Source organism: Ylistrum balloti, unplaced genomic scaffold (assembly GCF_031769215.1).
Source record: "Ylistrum balloti isolate Yb309-2 unplaced genomic scaffold, AGI_CSIRO_Ybal_v1 Utg370108, whole genome shotgun sequence".
Taxonomy (NCBI): Eukaryota; Metazoa; Mollusca; class Bivalvia; order Pectinida; family Pectinidae; genus Ylistrum; species Ylistrum balloti.
Genome location: NW_026782131.1, coordinates 44,864 through 61,363, shown reverse-complemented (window position 1 = coordinate 61,363; position 16,500 = coordinate 44,864). Strand labels below are relative to the sequence as shown.

At 35.3% G+C, this 16,500-nt stretch overlaps 1 protein-coding gene across 1 annotated transcript; it reads left to right on the top strand.

Annotated features, from left to right (window-relative positions):
- Positions 1-14,132: 14,132 nt before the first annotated feature.
- On the top strand, positions 14,133-15,533 carry LOC132550163 (acetylcholine receptor subunit beta-like). Its single transcript, XM_060214180.1, has one exon. It carries the CDS (start codon positions 14,133-14,135, stop codon positions 15,531-15,533), a length of 1,401 nt encoding a protein of 466 aa, XP_060070163.1.
- The last annotated feature ends 967 nt before the right edge of the window (positions 15,534-16,500 follow it).

The following is a 16,500-nucleotide window of genomic DNA, read 5'->3' as shown; positions in this document are numbered from 1 at the left end:
CACAAAGAAAGACAAGCGTGATAACTAACCTCACTTCCCTCAATTAATAAATCCACTTTATAATCAGAGAATAAAGTTTACTATATACTAATGATTTAATGAACATACAAATACTATTCTTTTTTTGTTTACTCTTCTGGAACACCTGGGTGGTTGGATGGCGCCATGGCAACGCACTCGCCTTTCACCTAGCCGTCCGGGGTTCGAGTCTCGGAACGGACGTGAAAAGATATGGGGGCTTTCAATCGGGCCACTAAGAGTGATTAATTTAAGCTGAAAGCTCGTTTCGCAATTGTTGTAAACAAAATAAATTTTATATATAAACCTAGTCTTATTCTCCATGTAGTTTTTCAAGAGTCTCCGTGTTTTGTTCCCTTTTATTTATATTTTGCCTTATGAAATGTAGTTTTACGGAATTGGAGTTTCAATATTTTTGTTTTTTGTTTTTTTTGTTTTTTTGTTTTTTTGTTTTATTGTTTTTGTTTTGTTTTTTGTTTTGTTTTTGTTTTTGTGTTTTGTTTTTATTTGTAGTGATACCCCTTCGAAGCAGTCTAGGTTGCATAAACCCTAACAATTAAACAAACAAAAATCAAAGTTCAAGAGCTCCTAATGAATTGACGAATCCACATTTGGGTATTATGTTTATATATATTTATAGCATATTAACAGATATAGGTTAGCCTTATCTAATTAGCTGTGGCATTTATTTTGCTTTTTGAAGTCACATTACTAAGAAAGTCTGTCTACTGCCCTGGGACAGGGAATGGCGTTATTATAACTTGTCTTAAAGGGATGAAAGAGATTGCCTTCAGTTCATACTGTAATGTTTTGAAGATTGATTTAATTGCAGCCAACAGTGGTCGCGAACTTTGGAGAAGCCAAGACAAAAGTCTGCTGTATTAAAATACAGGATATCTTAAAAGACTACTTATATTCTTTTACTCTCCTGCAGAGACGTTTAAGAGATCAAAGTTGATCAATTGAAGTATTTTATCTTTTTCTTTTTTCAATTACATCTGCACCTCTTCCTTTTATTGTTTTCTGGTTCAATGACGATTCATACTGTTGTCTGGATATTATCGAAACAAAGGAAGTACGGTCGCATCTTTAAAAATTACGTTCCAGTTTTGCCATTTTGAAATCCTCCTCCTTCGCCATCTACAAATTATACACAACACACATCTTTAAACAAAGTTTCGAATTAGATAAAACAATGCCAAATAATGGATTACACTGAGCCATACTGCTGTTTCGTCTCTCTAGGACTCGTCAGAGAAGCTAAGGACCTTATCTATGAAACCTAGGAGGCGACAGAGGCAAATCAAAAGTGGTCGATAAATAGTTTTAAAATCTAGATGGAATGTTGAACTTGCACCGTAATTAAATGAATTTAGTTATTTTCGTATGTCTGAAAAATTCAGAAGAACGTCATGTATATGTGTGTATTCCTGACTGTGGCACAATTTGAACAAATCAAAACGTAGGATGCAGATTTCGGCAAACCCAAGGGAATAGGGAAGGCAACCAGCAGTCGTACGTCGCAGACGATTCAATATTCAAACATTGACAATTGATTATCTTTATGAAATACAGTGAAACCTCTCTATTAAGACCACTTTGGGGACTGGACAAAAGTGGTCTTAATAGAGAGGTGGATCAGATTGACCGCCAAGAAACGTAACTCTGTTTAAAATAAAGACTGTATATATATCATCAAGTAATGTACATGCATTTTATTCAACAATAATAACTTAAAGTTTGTTAAACTGTACATAAAAATATCTATGTATATATTCCTTAGTTTTTTTTCATAATATGCATGCATATTTACTATTGTAATCAATTACCGTTAATCAGTGGTCGTTGGGACTGTAAGAAGTGGTCGTTATACGGAATAGCGGGGTGGTCGTAATACTGAAGTGACCAATATAAATATATATAGTGAAAAAAAAACGGGACTGAAAAAGATGCACTTAATATCGGGGTGGTCGTAATTTTGCGGTGGTCGTTAGGTGAAGTTTGATGTACTTCCTTATCCCTAAGAAATATCATTGTGACACTTCAGGAACGCATGCTTATCCTTCAGGTACACATGCTTTTTAACTTACCCTATGCTGGTAAATGCAGATAGCCGGCTTTCCGAGTATTGATATTTGCTCGTCTGACCCTAGGTTGAGACAAGCTACACGTGGTGAAATGATTTAATGAGGTAAAACATAAATCAAGAAAATACCACAATGGCAACAATTATGAACAAACGAAAGATTTACACGGAGACTCCTGAAAACGTACAAGCAGAATAAGACCAGTTGTTCTGGAAGCGTCCTCTGCTTCATAGATGAGCCCCGCCATTAAACCTTGGTCAATCCAAGTAAGTAATGCCACGTTCTCAAATGAAAACAATGTACAAAACAATGGAACAAACAGGCAAACTAACGAGCATTAAATACGTCATGTCATACAAAGAAGTAGAATATTTTTCAATGAGATCACTTTTGCGACCATAAAACTTCCCCATAATTTTCATCAACCTGCATCATTTGAACCCTTGTGCTACGAGTTTGTCAGTCGGTTGACAACTTCTGACATAAAAATCGTGATAAGGGGAACAGGACCTTGAATATCGAATCAACTGTGATATGTAAATACCATAGGTTGGAATGCAGTAATATTGCTATCCATAAATGGAAAATTCACAATAGGGAAATTGAATTCATCACATTGATCAAAAAGCTTGATGGAAACGCCCATGTTGGTTTCGTTGTAGGAAAAGATCGAGATAAACAACCGATGTAAAAGAGTCTGTCGTATCTTTGATATATCATCAGAGTGAAAGTAAACTACTTTGCAAAGTCTTTGTGGCCTGTTTTGATAAGCTTTTCAATAAATTCAGCCTCTTATAAAACAAACACAAGTCAGGCAATAGAGGAGCGCAGCTTGTTTCTACAGGTATAACAACAGTCTTTTGGAAGATCTTACCTTCAAACTCGACGAAGATGTTGTCAGCCAGAAACTCGATAATTTTTTTTTGTGATTTCTTTCTCCGTATGTTCTTCACTGATTTGGATGTAGTTCGTCTGCTACTGAAACTTTGTGTTGTCCTTAAAACTGAATATAATGTGTTATCATCAAGATTGAAACCCATCTTAATCAACAACTTATCATTAAAAATCTACCAAGAGTATAATTGTATTTGACGTTTGACTGGCGTGTACACCAGCATTATATTTTGTAAAAGATTAATTCAAAACGCATGAAGCGTCTAGGACGCAGGCCTCGTCACTATATTCATATGCCGTCCATATCCTTTTATTTTACACACAATATACTTCGTCTTGCATTAGAACAAAGAAAACAGGTTAAGAGAAAAATGGTTATTTCTCCTTTAGGGTTAGAAAGGAGGATGTGAGCCTTTGAGGATGATAATTAAACTGGCAAACACTCGGCAAGCCTCGTGTTTTACAACTTAATGATCTCTTCCTTCGGGTTGAGACTCCTCTTTCTAACCGTAAATTAGGTGAAATATTTCATTATAATCCTTCAGATACACATGGCTATTCTTCGGGTACACATGATTATTCCTCAGGTAGACATGTTTATTCTTCAGGAAAACATGTTTATTCTTCATGTAAACATGTTTATTCTTCAGGTACACATGTTTATTCCTCAGGTACACATGTTTATTCTTCAGGAAAACATGTTTATTCTTCAGGTAAACATGTTTATTCCTCAGGTAGACATGTTTATTCTTCAGGAAAACATGTTTATTCTTCAGGAAAACATGTTTATTCTTCAGGTACACATGTTTATTCTTCATGTAGACATGTTTATTCTTCAGGAAAACATGATTATTCTTCGGGTAAACATGTTTATTCTTCAGGAAAACATGTTTATTCTTCAGGTACACATGTTTATTCTTCAGGTACACATGTTTATTCCTCAGGTACACATGTTTATTCTTCAGGTACACATGTTTATTCCTCAGGTAGACATGTTTATTCTTCATGTAAACATGTTTATTCTTCAGGTACACATGTTTATTCCTCATGTACACATGTTTATTCCTCAGGTACACATGTTTATTCTTCAGGTACACATGTTTATTCCTCAGGTACACATGTTTATTCCTCATGTAAACATGTTTATTCTTCAGGAAAACATGTTTATTCTTCAGGTACACATGTTTATTCTTCAGGTAAACATGTTTAGACATGTTTATTCCTCATTCTATTCTTCAGGAAAACATGTTTATTCTTCAGGTACACATGTTTATTCTTCAGGTAAACATGTTTATTCCTCAGGTAAACATGTTTATTCCTCAGGTACACATGTTTATTCCTCAGGTACACATGTTTATTCTTCAGGTACACATGTTTATTCCTCATGTAAACATGTTTATTCTTCAGGTACACATGTTTATTCTTCAGGTACACATGTTTATTCCTCAGGTAAACATGTTTATTCCTCAGGTACACATGTTTATTCTTCAGGTACACATGTTTATTCTTCAGGTAAACATGTTTATTCCTCAGGTAAACATGTTTATTCTTCAGGTAAACATGTTTATTCTTCATGTAAACATGTTTATTATTATGAACTAATTAGTGTTAGCCTTTGAATTATTAATGCAATTTTCAGATTGAAAGCTTCATTTAACCTTCAGAAGTCTTGGAATCGATTTTCTCTCTTTACTATGGTTTATAAAACTACAAAAGTTTTTTGCAAAAATTCAATTTAATTAGTTTTCCAAGATATGGTGTGTTATCCAACCCCGAAGTGTTGATTTCTCTGTGTTGATTTCCCAGTGTAGTTATTGGCGCGAATTTGATAGGATATGCTCTTCATTACGGAGTGATCCAATAGCTTTTGATCATCTGATCAATTCTATATGTTACGTGACATCACCAAAATATGTATCAAGGGAACTTTTGACAAAAGTTGTAGTCTTTCAATTACAATTACTTTGAACACAGTTGAAATGGACGCCTGTGTATATTACAACCTAGCCAGTGTTATCATGATTTTACGACAGCCCATTTACTTCACACAGTCACGCTCGAAGATCGTTTAAAAATTCTGGTAGTAGTTAAATAATACAGTTTATGTGTGTTTGTGTTACTACAAAGCAAACACAAGCTCCACAATACTTGCATCCGGAGTGGATTTGCGCATGCGTGTCAACCGTTAGAGGGATTCCACATGTTTTGTGTGATACAAATTGCTTATATAGCGATGAGGTTTAGTCACTGGGGAATAACTCAATTAATTATTTTTTTATTAAACCATTCAAATCTAATCATTCTTACCTAATGATCGATTTTGTCTGCATCTCCAAAACCGAAACTGATAATAATAAAAATATGGTTTTGATTTCAGTTTACAAGATTTGGCCTATGGACAACTCTTCCTGAATACTATAAACCCCCCCTCCCCTCCTTTCTTTCTTTATTGTTTTTCTCAAGAGATTTACAGATATTTACCTAAGCAGCATTTATAATCATAATGCTGTGTACTTTAGTCTATTCTATTTTTTCACTTTGATGTAGAAAACAATTCAGTCGCAGTTTGAGCTGAAGCTGAATGTAAATATCAATGATAAGGGAATACTGAACTTCCTGTTAAGCTTCCATCACATCACCATTCCCGTAATCTTGTTTGTGGTTTACTGTCTCTCTGCCCACAGGTAATGCATTCTTTATTGACAGAAGGTATTATTCGGCACGTTTACATAATCCTAGTGATTTTTGGGAAGATTCTCCACGATTTGTACAGAAACTCTTGTCGTGATTGCATCCTTTGGTGGTCTCACACTAACCATTAATTTCGGTTTTCACTTCCGCCCATTTCCTAATAAGATGTGGGAATTCAGCTCTTGAATGTCAACTGCAACAGATAACAAAATGAAATTATACCTGCTTGCTGAAATCGACACCATAAACTTCAAACATAAAAGATATTGATTAGAATGAAATATGAACTGATATTTGGTTGCCAAGGAGACGGATTTTATTTACATAAAGCAAAACAAGGTGTAGTAAACACATCAACAGAGAGTTAAAACTGCACAGAGTAAGAAAAACTGATCATTCTAATGATGCATAATTATGCGATAACGACATTCTTATGTGTTCTCGAGCACCGGAAACATGTTCTTACCGGCCAAACAGCGCAAACCAATTCGCACTACCCAATAGCGGGAACAGAGAGAGCGCCATATGTTGAAGATCAATACCAAACGGTTTTGTTTTGCTTTCAGTTAACATTATGGACAAGTAAGATTGTTGATTTAGATTATTTTAATTATCATTTAAAATGTTCTGTGTTAAACAGATTCCTATCATCTATATAAATTAATTCATACTTTAGTCGCCTAACAGTCATGTTAAATATTTGCCTATTCTGACACGTGTTACTAATAACTATAGACAATTAACAGTCAAAATGAAATTTACTCGATGATAATAAAAGCTATTCGAGCAATATTAGTGAACTGTACCAATGGTTCTGGAGCTAAAATCACATTTCAACATTGTGCCTTTTGTATAGTGTAGATTGATAGATAGAGAGAGGAAGGAATGCTTGAAGATGCCTTTATTTCATTCGGCAATTTGTTCCAAATTATGCTTTCTGGGACTAAAAATTTAGGTCCGTAAAATTTGGCACGGTGTTACAGAATCTGAAAAGTTGGTCCGGCTGGATATTGTGTGTGTGCTATAAATATTAGACTTTAAGTCGGAAACATGACATAGATATTCTGGTTCAAAACCGGTCCCATACTTACACACCACTGTATCTCTCCTATATTAATAAAAATCAGCTTACTAGGGATAAGTGATATTTACCAATGGCGCTACAGTTGCTTCTAAAGAACGTTTTCATGCTCTAATTAACCTACATCTTTCGGGTCCAAAAGTGGCATTTTATTATGTCAGTCATATTGTTTTGAAAACTTTGATATTGGAAACAAGCTTTTAACAATTGAATCAACCGCGATCGACAAACACTGAAGGATATTAATATGCAAAACCAGTTTAGCCTTAATAGTAAGTATCCTTTAAAACAGAGAAAAACTGGGCGTCTTTCTTTCACTAAGACAGACCAAAGTTATATAAGTTGTAAGAACTTTTTTTAGCTTGCAAATGACCAGGCTATGCATCATTCATGGGAGATACAGGTAATCTATCTTCCTTGAAACGTATTTCATACAATGAAGACGGCTTAATAGAATCAAAGAAGTAATTACAAGGTTAGATATATTGGCGAACACGCACGCTCAGAATGATCCATTTCAACCGCCGGTCATTCACGTGTTCTCAGTTGTAATTGGATACTACGAGCGGTCTTTTCTATTGATCGAAAGGCAACATTGGATTTTCTCAAACGATAAGTTCGTATGCCGTATTTGCAGGAAATGTGTCAATATTCCATCAAGTATTAAAATCATTGATAACCATTAATGACAACACGCTGAAATGTTGACAGAAACTTGCGTTTCATCTTAATAGACAATCGTTCATGAAAGTACGTTTCATATATATTGGAAGTTGATACTTGTGTTAAATGTAAATGTGCTGCTGTGTCCCTTCTGTAAGAGATCGTTGAAGTTGAAATTATATTATTTTTAATGGGTTGATCAACGCTTCAGTTGTAATAAACAACATGAGTATGATATGTGTACAAGATTGACCGACATGATTTAATCATAAACCTCTTAGGGATATGTAGCCGATGAATTATCTAACACACACAGGAAAAAAATAACTTTAATTTACGAATGAGTGGTTTAAACATTCTGTTATATGTAATTAGAAATATGTTGGTTGTTACCACTCTAATACCAGAGGACATTAAAGGGACGTTTATATCTCAATAGAATCAAGGTGAAATAGACATGTAATGATAACAAATCTGATCGAGCCATCAATATGAGTTTTAATTCAATTAAGCTATCCTGTTAACGTGTTAATATGCATCAACGAAATTACGAAAACGTTAAACATAAACATTATCTTTATTTATTTTACAACAGTTGCGAAGTTATATTAAAAACTCTTGTTGGCTCGGATGGAGGGGTCTTAGTGTGGGAGGAAACCGGAGTACCCGGGGAAAACCCACGTGGTCGGGCAGGTGAATCCATACCTTTTCACATCCATTCCGGAAATCGAACCCCGAACGGCTAGTTGAAAGGCGAGTGCGTTACCACTACACCGTCCGACCACCAACGAAAACGTTGAGATGGCATCTCGTAAAAATGTTACTTTCAGCTTATTGTGGATAGAGGACTGAAGGCAAATTTGAATAATGGAGAAGTGATAGGTGAACAAACTCGAAAAGAAGTATGACAGAAAGGAGATTGTGGAGATTTCCATACCGATGTTATGCAACACTGATAATCAACATGAAACTCGTTAACACTCCAGGAATCGAGGAATATAATTACATGCAGATGATAGCATTTCTTAACTAAAACCTCTCATGATAGTTGACGAATTAATCAGCGCGATCAGAAATTCTTATGATTACTTGTTCCAAATAAAACACAATGGAACCTAATATGAAACGATGTTCTTCACGCCTGAATTGCAACACTGCATATTATTCTTTCATGAAGAATCGACTTTACTTTTTGATTACGAATCTAAAACAACAACAAAAAAAGTCGAAGAGCATCGCCTTTCTACATGTTGCCTTTGTAATTGGCAATATTTCATTGGGAGCTATTGCTTGGATCGATAAAGTTGTAATTTGTCTATATCTGAATGTGATTAATAATGTAAATTTCATGGCTGTAGCTGGATATAACATCATTTTTATGGCACCTTGCAGAATTAGCTCTTACTTCGGAAAATCATATTTCCAACTCAAATCATACAAGCTTAACTACACCAAAACACGTTTATCAGCATTAGGCATCCACATATATAGGACCTTATACTTAAGCTAAATGATTGATGAATGAGTCCATGAATATCCGATTTTTAACGAGCTATTCAAGAGCTAAAATCGGAAATAAAAATATGATGGATTTCATAAATCTCATATCAAATAGAAAAAAATCGAATGTTTGATTAGGAAGATAAATGTTGTAAAAACGGACATTTCCACTCCAGTCTTGAATTAATTTCAACTGTAGATCTCATAAATTACGTCACAACGTAATCTTCTTGAGACGTCATTTCAATTACCTAAACATGACGTAAGATAATAATTTGTTATACATGTGTAATACGCAGTAATGTCAAATGGGTATATTTACTGAATCACAAAGCAATCGTATGATAAATAAAGTATCTCAAACGAGATTGAAGTTTAATTTGTGCAAGCCTTTGCAAGCGAAAATTAAATTATAAAACATGGACGAGTTTCATAACCAACGTGCGAAATACAAATAAGTAAATTTATTGTACTTGGTAAAAGTTAGTTAACGAGTTTAAAGCTTTCATTAATTATGTGGATATGAATCAAAGCACAATACTCTGCAGCGGAAGGAAACTGGAGTTACTGAGGAAGACTCCAATGGCCAATGAGGTCATTACACCACCCTACGATCATGTTAAGTTGTATTTACAATTCGCTGACAAGTCCCCATGTAAATGTCTACTTGAATTTTTCAATTTGCGAACAAATCATTCGAGGTTTAAAGAGTTTTCAAGTGGTAAACGCGGTAAATTGAATAGTGTAATTAGATACTAAAATTGTCACTATCTTAGACACTTATGTACATCGGTATATCGCCTTTCAAAGGAACTCAAGTATTCATCAAAGACGTCAAAACTACCACAAAACGATACCTTTCCAATTTGAGAACGATATTTATAATGTAATGCCTAAAGCTATTAGAGAAAGCTTTTGCAGTAGCCACATGTTTTGCAGTAGCCCTTTGCTTAACATCTACATTCTAATCAATAGTGACATCGGTTCAGATTATTATTTTAAACTCTGACCTTTCACACGTAACAAAATTGTTTCTTGATATTCTTCTTTGGCATATATAATATCCTTATGAAAATTGTATGAAGATTAAATCTCGTTAGAACGAATTTGTTCAATATTTCGTTCAGTAAAGATGTACCACACATTTCTCTTTAAACAAATTCAACATTTGCCTCACTAGGGCACGCACTCTACAAAAACACGCGTGCGATGATCTCACGGCACGCTTTTATTTATACATTTTGGGTGTAAGTGCTCGTACGTCATATTGAAAATTAAACTGAATATAGCCAAACTATTGAATTATCCTACGAACCCCATTTTATGCCCAACGTCGTGCCTGCGTATATGGCTCATACACAGCGTGGTGTCTAAAACTGCAGGAGTGAAACGGACGTAATTCCCTTAGCACCGATATGTTAGAAAAGTAGAGGATCTCAACACTGCTTTAACAATCAGCCAACAATGGTAAAATGTAAATACAGTTAAAGAACACAAGAACCACTTAGATATAATCTTTTAGTGTTAAAAGCCATAAGGTAACTAATATTGATTCCATAGTCAAGAGTTTCCGGAATTGAGAGACATATAGCCGTATTTATGACTCCAGTTTGCGCTGTGGCACAGAATCTGTAGATTATGTCTTTAAACTATTTTTAGAGATGGACATTTCTCGAGCTTTGCAATACATAAGTGGACTATTTTCTATAATCTAATAAACCAAGCATACATATATCCTAATTTGTGTGTGACTACTGTCCGTTTATCAGTAGTACGGCCATAGCAGAATTATACCTAAAGATATTACGGGATAAATAGATATCCTGATCATTGGCTTCAAAGCCTATGATGAACTGCAAAAGGAGAGATACGTCGAAAATAGGCTTAGAAGTCAACGATAAACTAAAACCCTTTTTCATCCTCAATATATCAGTACTTCAGGGACGCATGTTCTTAGTGCATACGTCTGTTACTCTGTGTCATGTTGTGCCAACGCAGTACACTTCTCATTTTGAAAGGAAAGTTCTTTAAACTCTGAATAGGTCGGTCGTTTCCCTATACAAAACATAGTGTAACATATTTTGATTGGTGTTTTAGTTTTACGCGATCTCACGCCGGAAGGAATCCCCACATTTCTTCCATAAGTCTCCCTTTGAAATCAACATTTTACACAGGACATATTGGACTGAAAGCAATATGGGAATCTCTTATGAGACTTTTGCTATTTTTAAAACCTCGTCAGGACTTCTGGATGCATTGATCTATGTCCTTGTAACTTGTAATAATATATACTATATGAATTTGGATTGCTTATGTACTATCTTGTGTTGTATTAACGATTCTAATTCATATGTATGAATTTATATAGTTATGAAAGCATAGTTATCATATCTACAATAACGAATTATTTGATATTTGCCAGTGAAATTGTGCACATGTGAAAGACAAACGTGAAATAAATTTTGTATTACTGAAGACACTATTAAATATCCTTTATTAATCAATAAACCAGACTATTTGGTGACATAAGTAACTGATCCAGGTATAATAGTAGGCGTTACCTGTTATTAAAACAGGGTATTGCTATATCAATAAAATACCTTCCATGTTTCAGCAATATTAAAGAATTTGTAATTGAAAAAATCGCCCATTTAGATTATAATGAGAGTTCCTATATATTGAGAATGTATGTGAATTGTCACGCTATAAAATGTTTTAGAGGTTACGTATAATTACATTTCTTACACATACATTTCTCAACAACAGGCCGACACTTTTGCTGCATTAAACGATTTCTATGTATTTCTTTTTGTCACGACAGACTTGAGCCATTACTGATAAGTTACCGTATATCCTGCCGCTATATCAGTGGAAGGATGAATACAATTTCAATATGATAGATATTATTGATTCTTTACAGAGATAGACGATTTTGATAATTCTTGGTAATAGGTTTGGAGATATCTTGCAAAGACGATGAAAGCGATTTTATAGAGATTGTCCATTTTAGAGATTTCTGGTGCTGTTCTGTACGTACAAGTTTTAATGAGCAGCCAATGTGTTGGTGATGATATTACGATTTATTGCTAGTTCTGCTGTTGGCCTTTGATCGCACTGGAACTTAGCAGACTATATTACAAAATAGAAAGGAAATCAGGTCGGTGCTGAGTCTTAAAATGGAAATTGCTTTCCGTGGGAGAACACCAATGGACAGGCTATGTAAGAAGTTGAATGGCGAGTTATCCAGGTTGTATTAAATGATTTAGTGAAGCAGGGTTTACACAGACTATATATGGAAACATTACGTTCCCCCTGAAAATACTTAATATGCCTTCTCTATGATATTGTAAAGGAGACGATAACATTGGTCAATAGCACCAGCCGACGTAAGTGTTAAGAGAATGTGTCCATGATGATCATTCGGATGTGGAGTTTTTGTGCTATCAGCTTACAAATGGTACAGCTTTGCGGCGCAAATGTTTGAAATAATTACCAGCGAAGTGTCAATATTTGGAATATTACACTATGATTCATTTAAGAGTGTGCAGATCATTCATGAAATAACCGGATATTTTACGAATCAAATGACATGTTTGTATCATTGTGTGACACCGGTATCTCTGGAGTAAATGGATAAGGAACTTTCCAATTTACAAGGATGGGATAAAACGAACACATCTAAAAGGTAATATTATAAAGAATGTATGGATGACCCCGTAAATCACGGGCCGGTTATATATAGGCTTTGGGTAATAGGGTTTTGTAATGGTTCTTGCATAGTGACAAAGTATATTATACAAGGTAGATTGGAGAAAAAGATAGAAAGTGGAATTACATTACGTTAGAAAAGGTTCAATTACCTAAGATGTCTTATTCTAACACCACGAATTGTTTGCAAGGGAAAGTAAAGTATCTCCCGTATGCTGTACTTTGTGGTGATTTAGCAATAGTGATGAAAGCAATGTGATAATGAACATGTTTATTGTGGCTGTTAATTAGCGGACAGGAGTGTCTGTAATAGCCTAATTCATGAAAGGACCGGGAACGCTGTGAACGCAGGTCAAGTCAAAATGTGAACAGGCAGTAAATTTTACAGCATATCCAACGCAATATCTCTGCTATTTCTGCATATTATAATTTTGATTGATAATTTCTAACGAGTTACAGCCATACAATTTATAGAAGATGCAGAATTGCGCACGTGGGCGTGAACTATACTTTAGGACTGCAATATTGACCAATCATCGGAAACCAATCTATGCCTTATACGGGAAACTCAACATGCATATTTGATACATTTTATATCAATGTATGCAATGATAGGAAGATTTCCGGTTACAGGAATCAAGCATTGAAGGTACCACTGGTTACATAGTTCCAGTATACAACATAATCAGACAACAGCCACTTTGTGTTTTAGATGTGCCTCTGCCTCACGCAAGCACGTGTACGGAAATTGACGTGCGAGTAGACAACGTGACAGTCATATAATAACCGAAAAATCACAGCCTTGATTGAATTTGGAAACGTATATAGGAAATAAACACTCGTTACATTTGCGTCAATGATGGTCAACGGTGACGTTGTTTATATACCAAACGTGGCCATCAGATTAACTCCTGACGGCGACTTCTATTCGTGTTTAGAGCCATTCTGGGTAAACCCGACATAAATACGGCTGTGTTTACTCTGTAACTGTCGCGTAAAGTATGACGGAACACACATTGTTGAGTGATACATTAGAACTAAGGACAAGGAAACCTTTTTTCTTGTAACAAGCTCTGTGCGTTGGCTGGTTTTTAAATCATCGGCTTTTGTACTACGCTGATTATATATAAGGACTTTGAACACTATGTGTGACTTTTAGATACATCAAAGAGTAAGAAAATTTGATCAAAGTTGTCGTGTAGTAGAAGCCAGAATAATGCGAATGCATCAATATCGCTGAGTTGTGCGTGGGATTAACAGAAATATCGCACTTTTGCAAACCCTTTGGATTATTAAGACTAAGAATATTCAGATAAACACAGACATGGAAAAAATGTGAGTATTCCCTTTTTTCACAGTGACTACGGGAACGAGTATATTGTAAATGAAAGTAAAAACTGATTTTTTAAACAATTTATAGGATAGAGAATCCAGTCAAAGGCATAACTGTTTTTTGATTGTGTTATAGTAGGATGCATGGATTCGTCGAAATGATGTCTATAAGGCAGATTTTATGTCACCTCTGCTTCTTTGTTTATTTCTCCGACGGATTTCAAGATAGCAAAGATAACCTGCTGTTTAATTTACAGAAGAAACTACTGGCAAATTATAGTAAATCTATCATACCAGGCGAGCGTAAGGACAGTAAAAATACTATCCGAATTAAATACTTTCTTCGATCAGTGAATGACTTTAATGAAGTGTCCGGTCATCTCCAGACCACTGGTGTCTTAGGAATTGTCTGGAGAGATGAACGTCTAAAGTGGGATTATGACCACTATCCTGTGCGATCAGTTACATTCTCTATAAATGATGTTTGGATTCCGAACGTTATCATAGCCAACCCTGTGCAAGAGTTTATGTTGTTGCACTCCAAATCTAACACGGAGATTATACGCCTAAAACACAATGGTGTTATACAACTGTTCACGGGCGGTGTCCTTGCAACTTCCTGTACACCAAATGTACGATTTTTTCCGTTCGATAGTCATAGGTGTGAAATTGTGTTTACTCTTTTAGAACTATTTCATTCCTTACACGTGCTTGACCTCACGTACTTGGAGGAAAGTAAGGCCATGGATATTGTAGAGGAAAATGCAAAATGGAAAATTACTCAACATCGTCCTTATGTGTCAAGCTTTGGTGATACGTCCTTCGTGTATGTTGCCTTTCCTCTTACTCTCGAAAGAAAACCGATGTTTTTTCTCATCACTATCATCGCTCCTGTCGTCGTTCTCAGCATCTTAAACGTCTGTGTGTTCTTCATCCCAGCTCAGGCTGGTGAACGTATATCATTTGCTGTCAGTTCATTATTGTCATTTGCAGTCTACATGACGATTCTTTCGTCAGAAATTCCAGACAACTCCGATCCGGTTCCCATTCTCAGTTACCTGTTGATGGTGAAATTTGGTGTGAGTGCAGCGGTAGCCATTCTGACAGTATTTGTCGTACATATATTTCATCGTGATGATAATCAACCTATACCTAAGAAATACCGCAGAATAGTCGGTGTATTATGCCGATTTCGTAAGAAAAAATCCAGAAAGAACAGATGGCCTACAAATCACGCCAGTGCAACTCCACTAGTGGATAGAAACGGCATATCTGACGCCATGTTTACACAGGAAACGGCGTTCGGCACGAAAGACTTATCTCCGTCCGGTGACGTCAGCATCCATGACCATTTTTCGACTCAAGGCCACCAGACAAACGGCGACTTTAAAGATAACGATAATCAAGGGGAACCAACAGACGATGATCTAACGTGGCAGCACGTCTCCAGGGCTGTGGACAAGATCGTTTTTTGGATAGTGTTTTCGTTTAACATGCTTGAAATCATTGTATGGTTAGTGGTCACGGGTATTCAGTACTACATGGATCATTTTGAATGATTTTATTTTCTTGGGTTAGAGGTATTTATAACAGGCGGTTAAGGACAAGCATGTGTTTACAAATACGCATTTCGAAAGGAGCAGCGTTATTAAAACCTTTTAAACACGACATTGTTCAATTCCTAATTCTGCATTAGCATTAAGGGAATGACACGTCTTTCACGAGATGTATGAACATTTTTTGCTTCAAGTTAACAGTGAATTGCGTGACTGAGCAAGAACGTCTGAATATAATTGACTATGGATTAGCAGAAATGTCCATATTAGGAAAAATATATAATTACTGAAATTTACGTAAGATGATTGAGACATCAGACTTCAAAATAAATAAATAAACAAAACCAAGCGATTAAATATTTCCAGTGGTCAAAAACAACTTCTCCGGGTAAGGCAAACACAAAAAAACTATCAATTTTGCTAATGTCATATTTCTTAGGACTCTTAAAAATAAACAAAACACAACAAAACATGTAGTGGAGAGTTATACTTTATGCGTACAGTATTTGTGAATTTCTCTTCAACCTTTGGATTTCCTATACGTTCGGATCAGATGAATGTTGATACAAATATATATCCAATGATCCGGATGAAGACGTATGACTCGCGTAACGTATATTTAATAACCTCTTTAATACGATTTCTGTTTAATTCTTCAATTATCGAATTGTAACTTTCATTTTGAGATCGTAAACGATTTGAATCTTTTGTTCATGCGTGTTTATTTGTAGAGAGATGTATGTTAATTATCATAAGGGTGATTTATGGTCGCACAATGATCTCATTGAAGCATATTTATTTCCGTATTTGATACGAATTGAATCAGATGTTATTATGTCTGATTGTACTGTTATTGTTTACCTAATCCCATTTTCTGAAAGTATGACATAGCTTCTTTTTATTGACCAAGATTTACATGTTGGGTGTTGTCGATGAAGCAGAAGAACCCTTCCGGAACATCTGATCTTAT

Coding starts and splice junctions, on each gene's coding strand:
- LOC132550163 (XM_060214180.1), top strand. CDS start 14,133: ATGATGTCTATAAGGCAGATTTTATGTCACCTCTGCTTCTTTGTTTAT.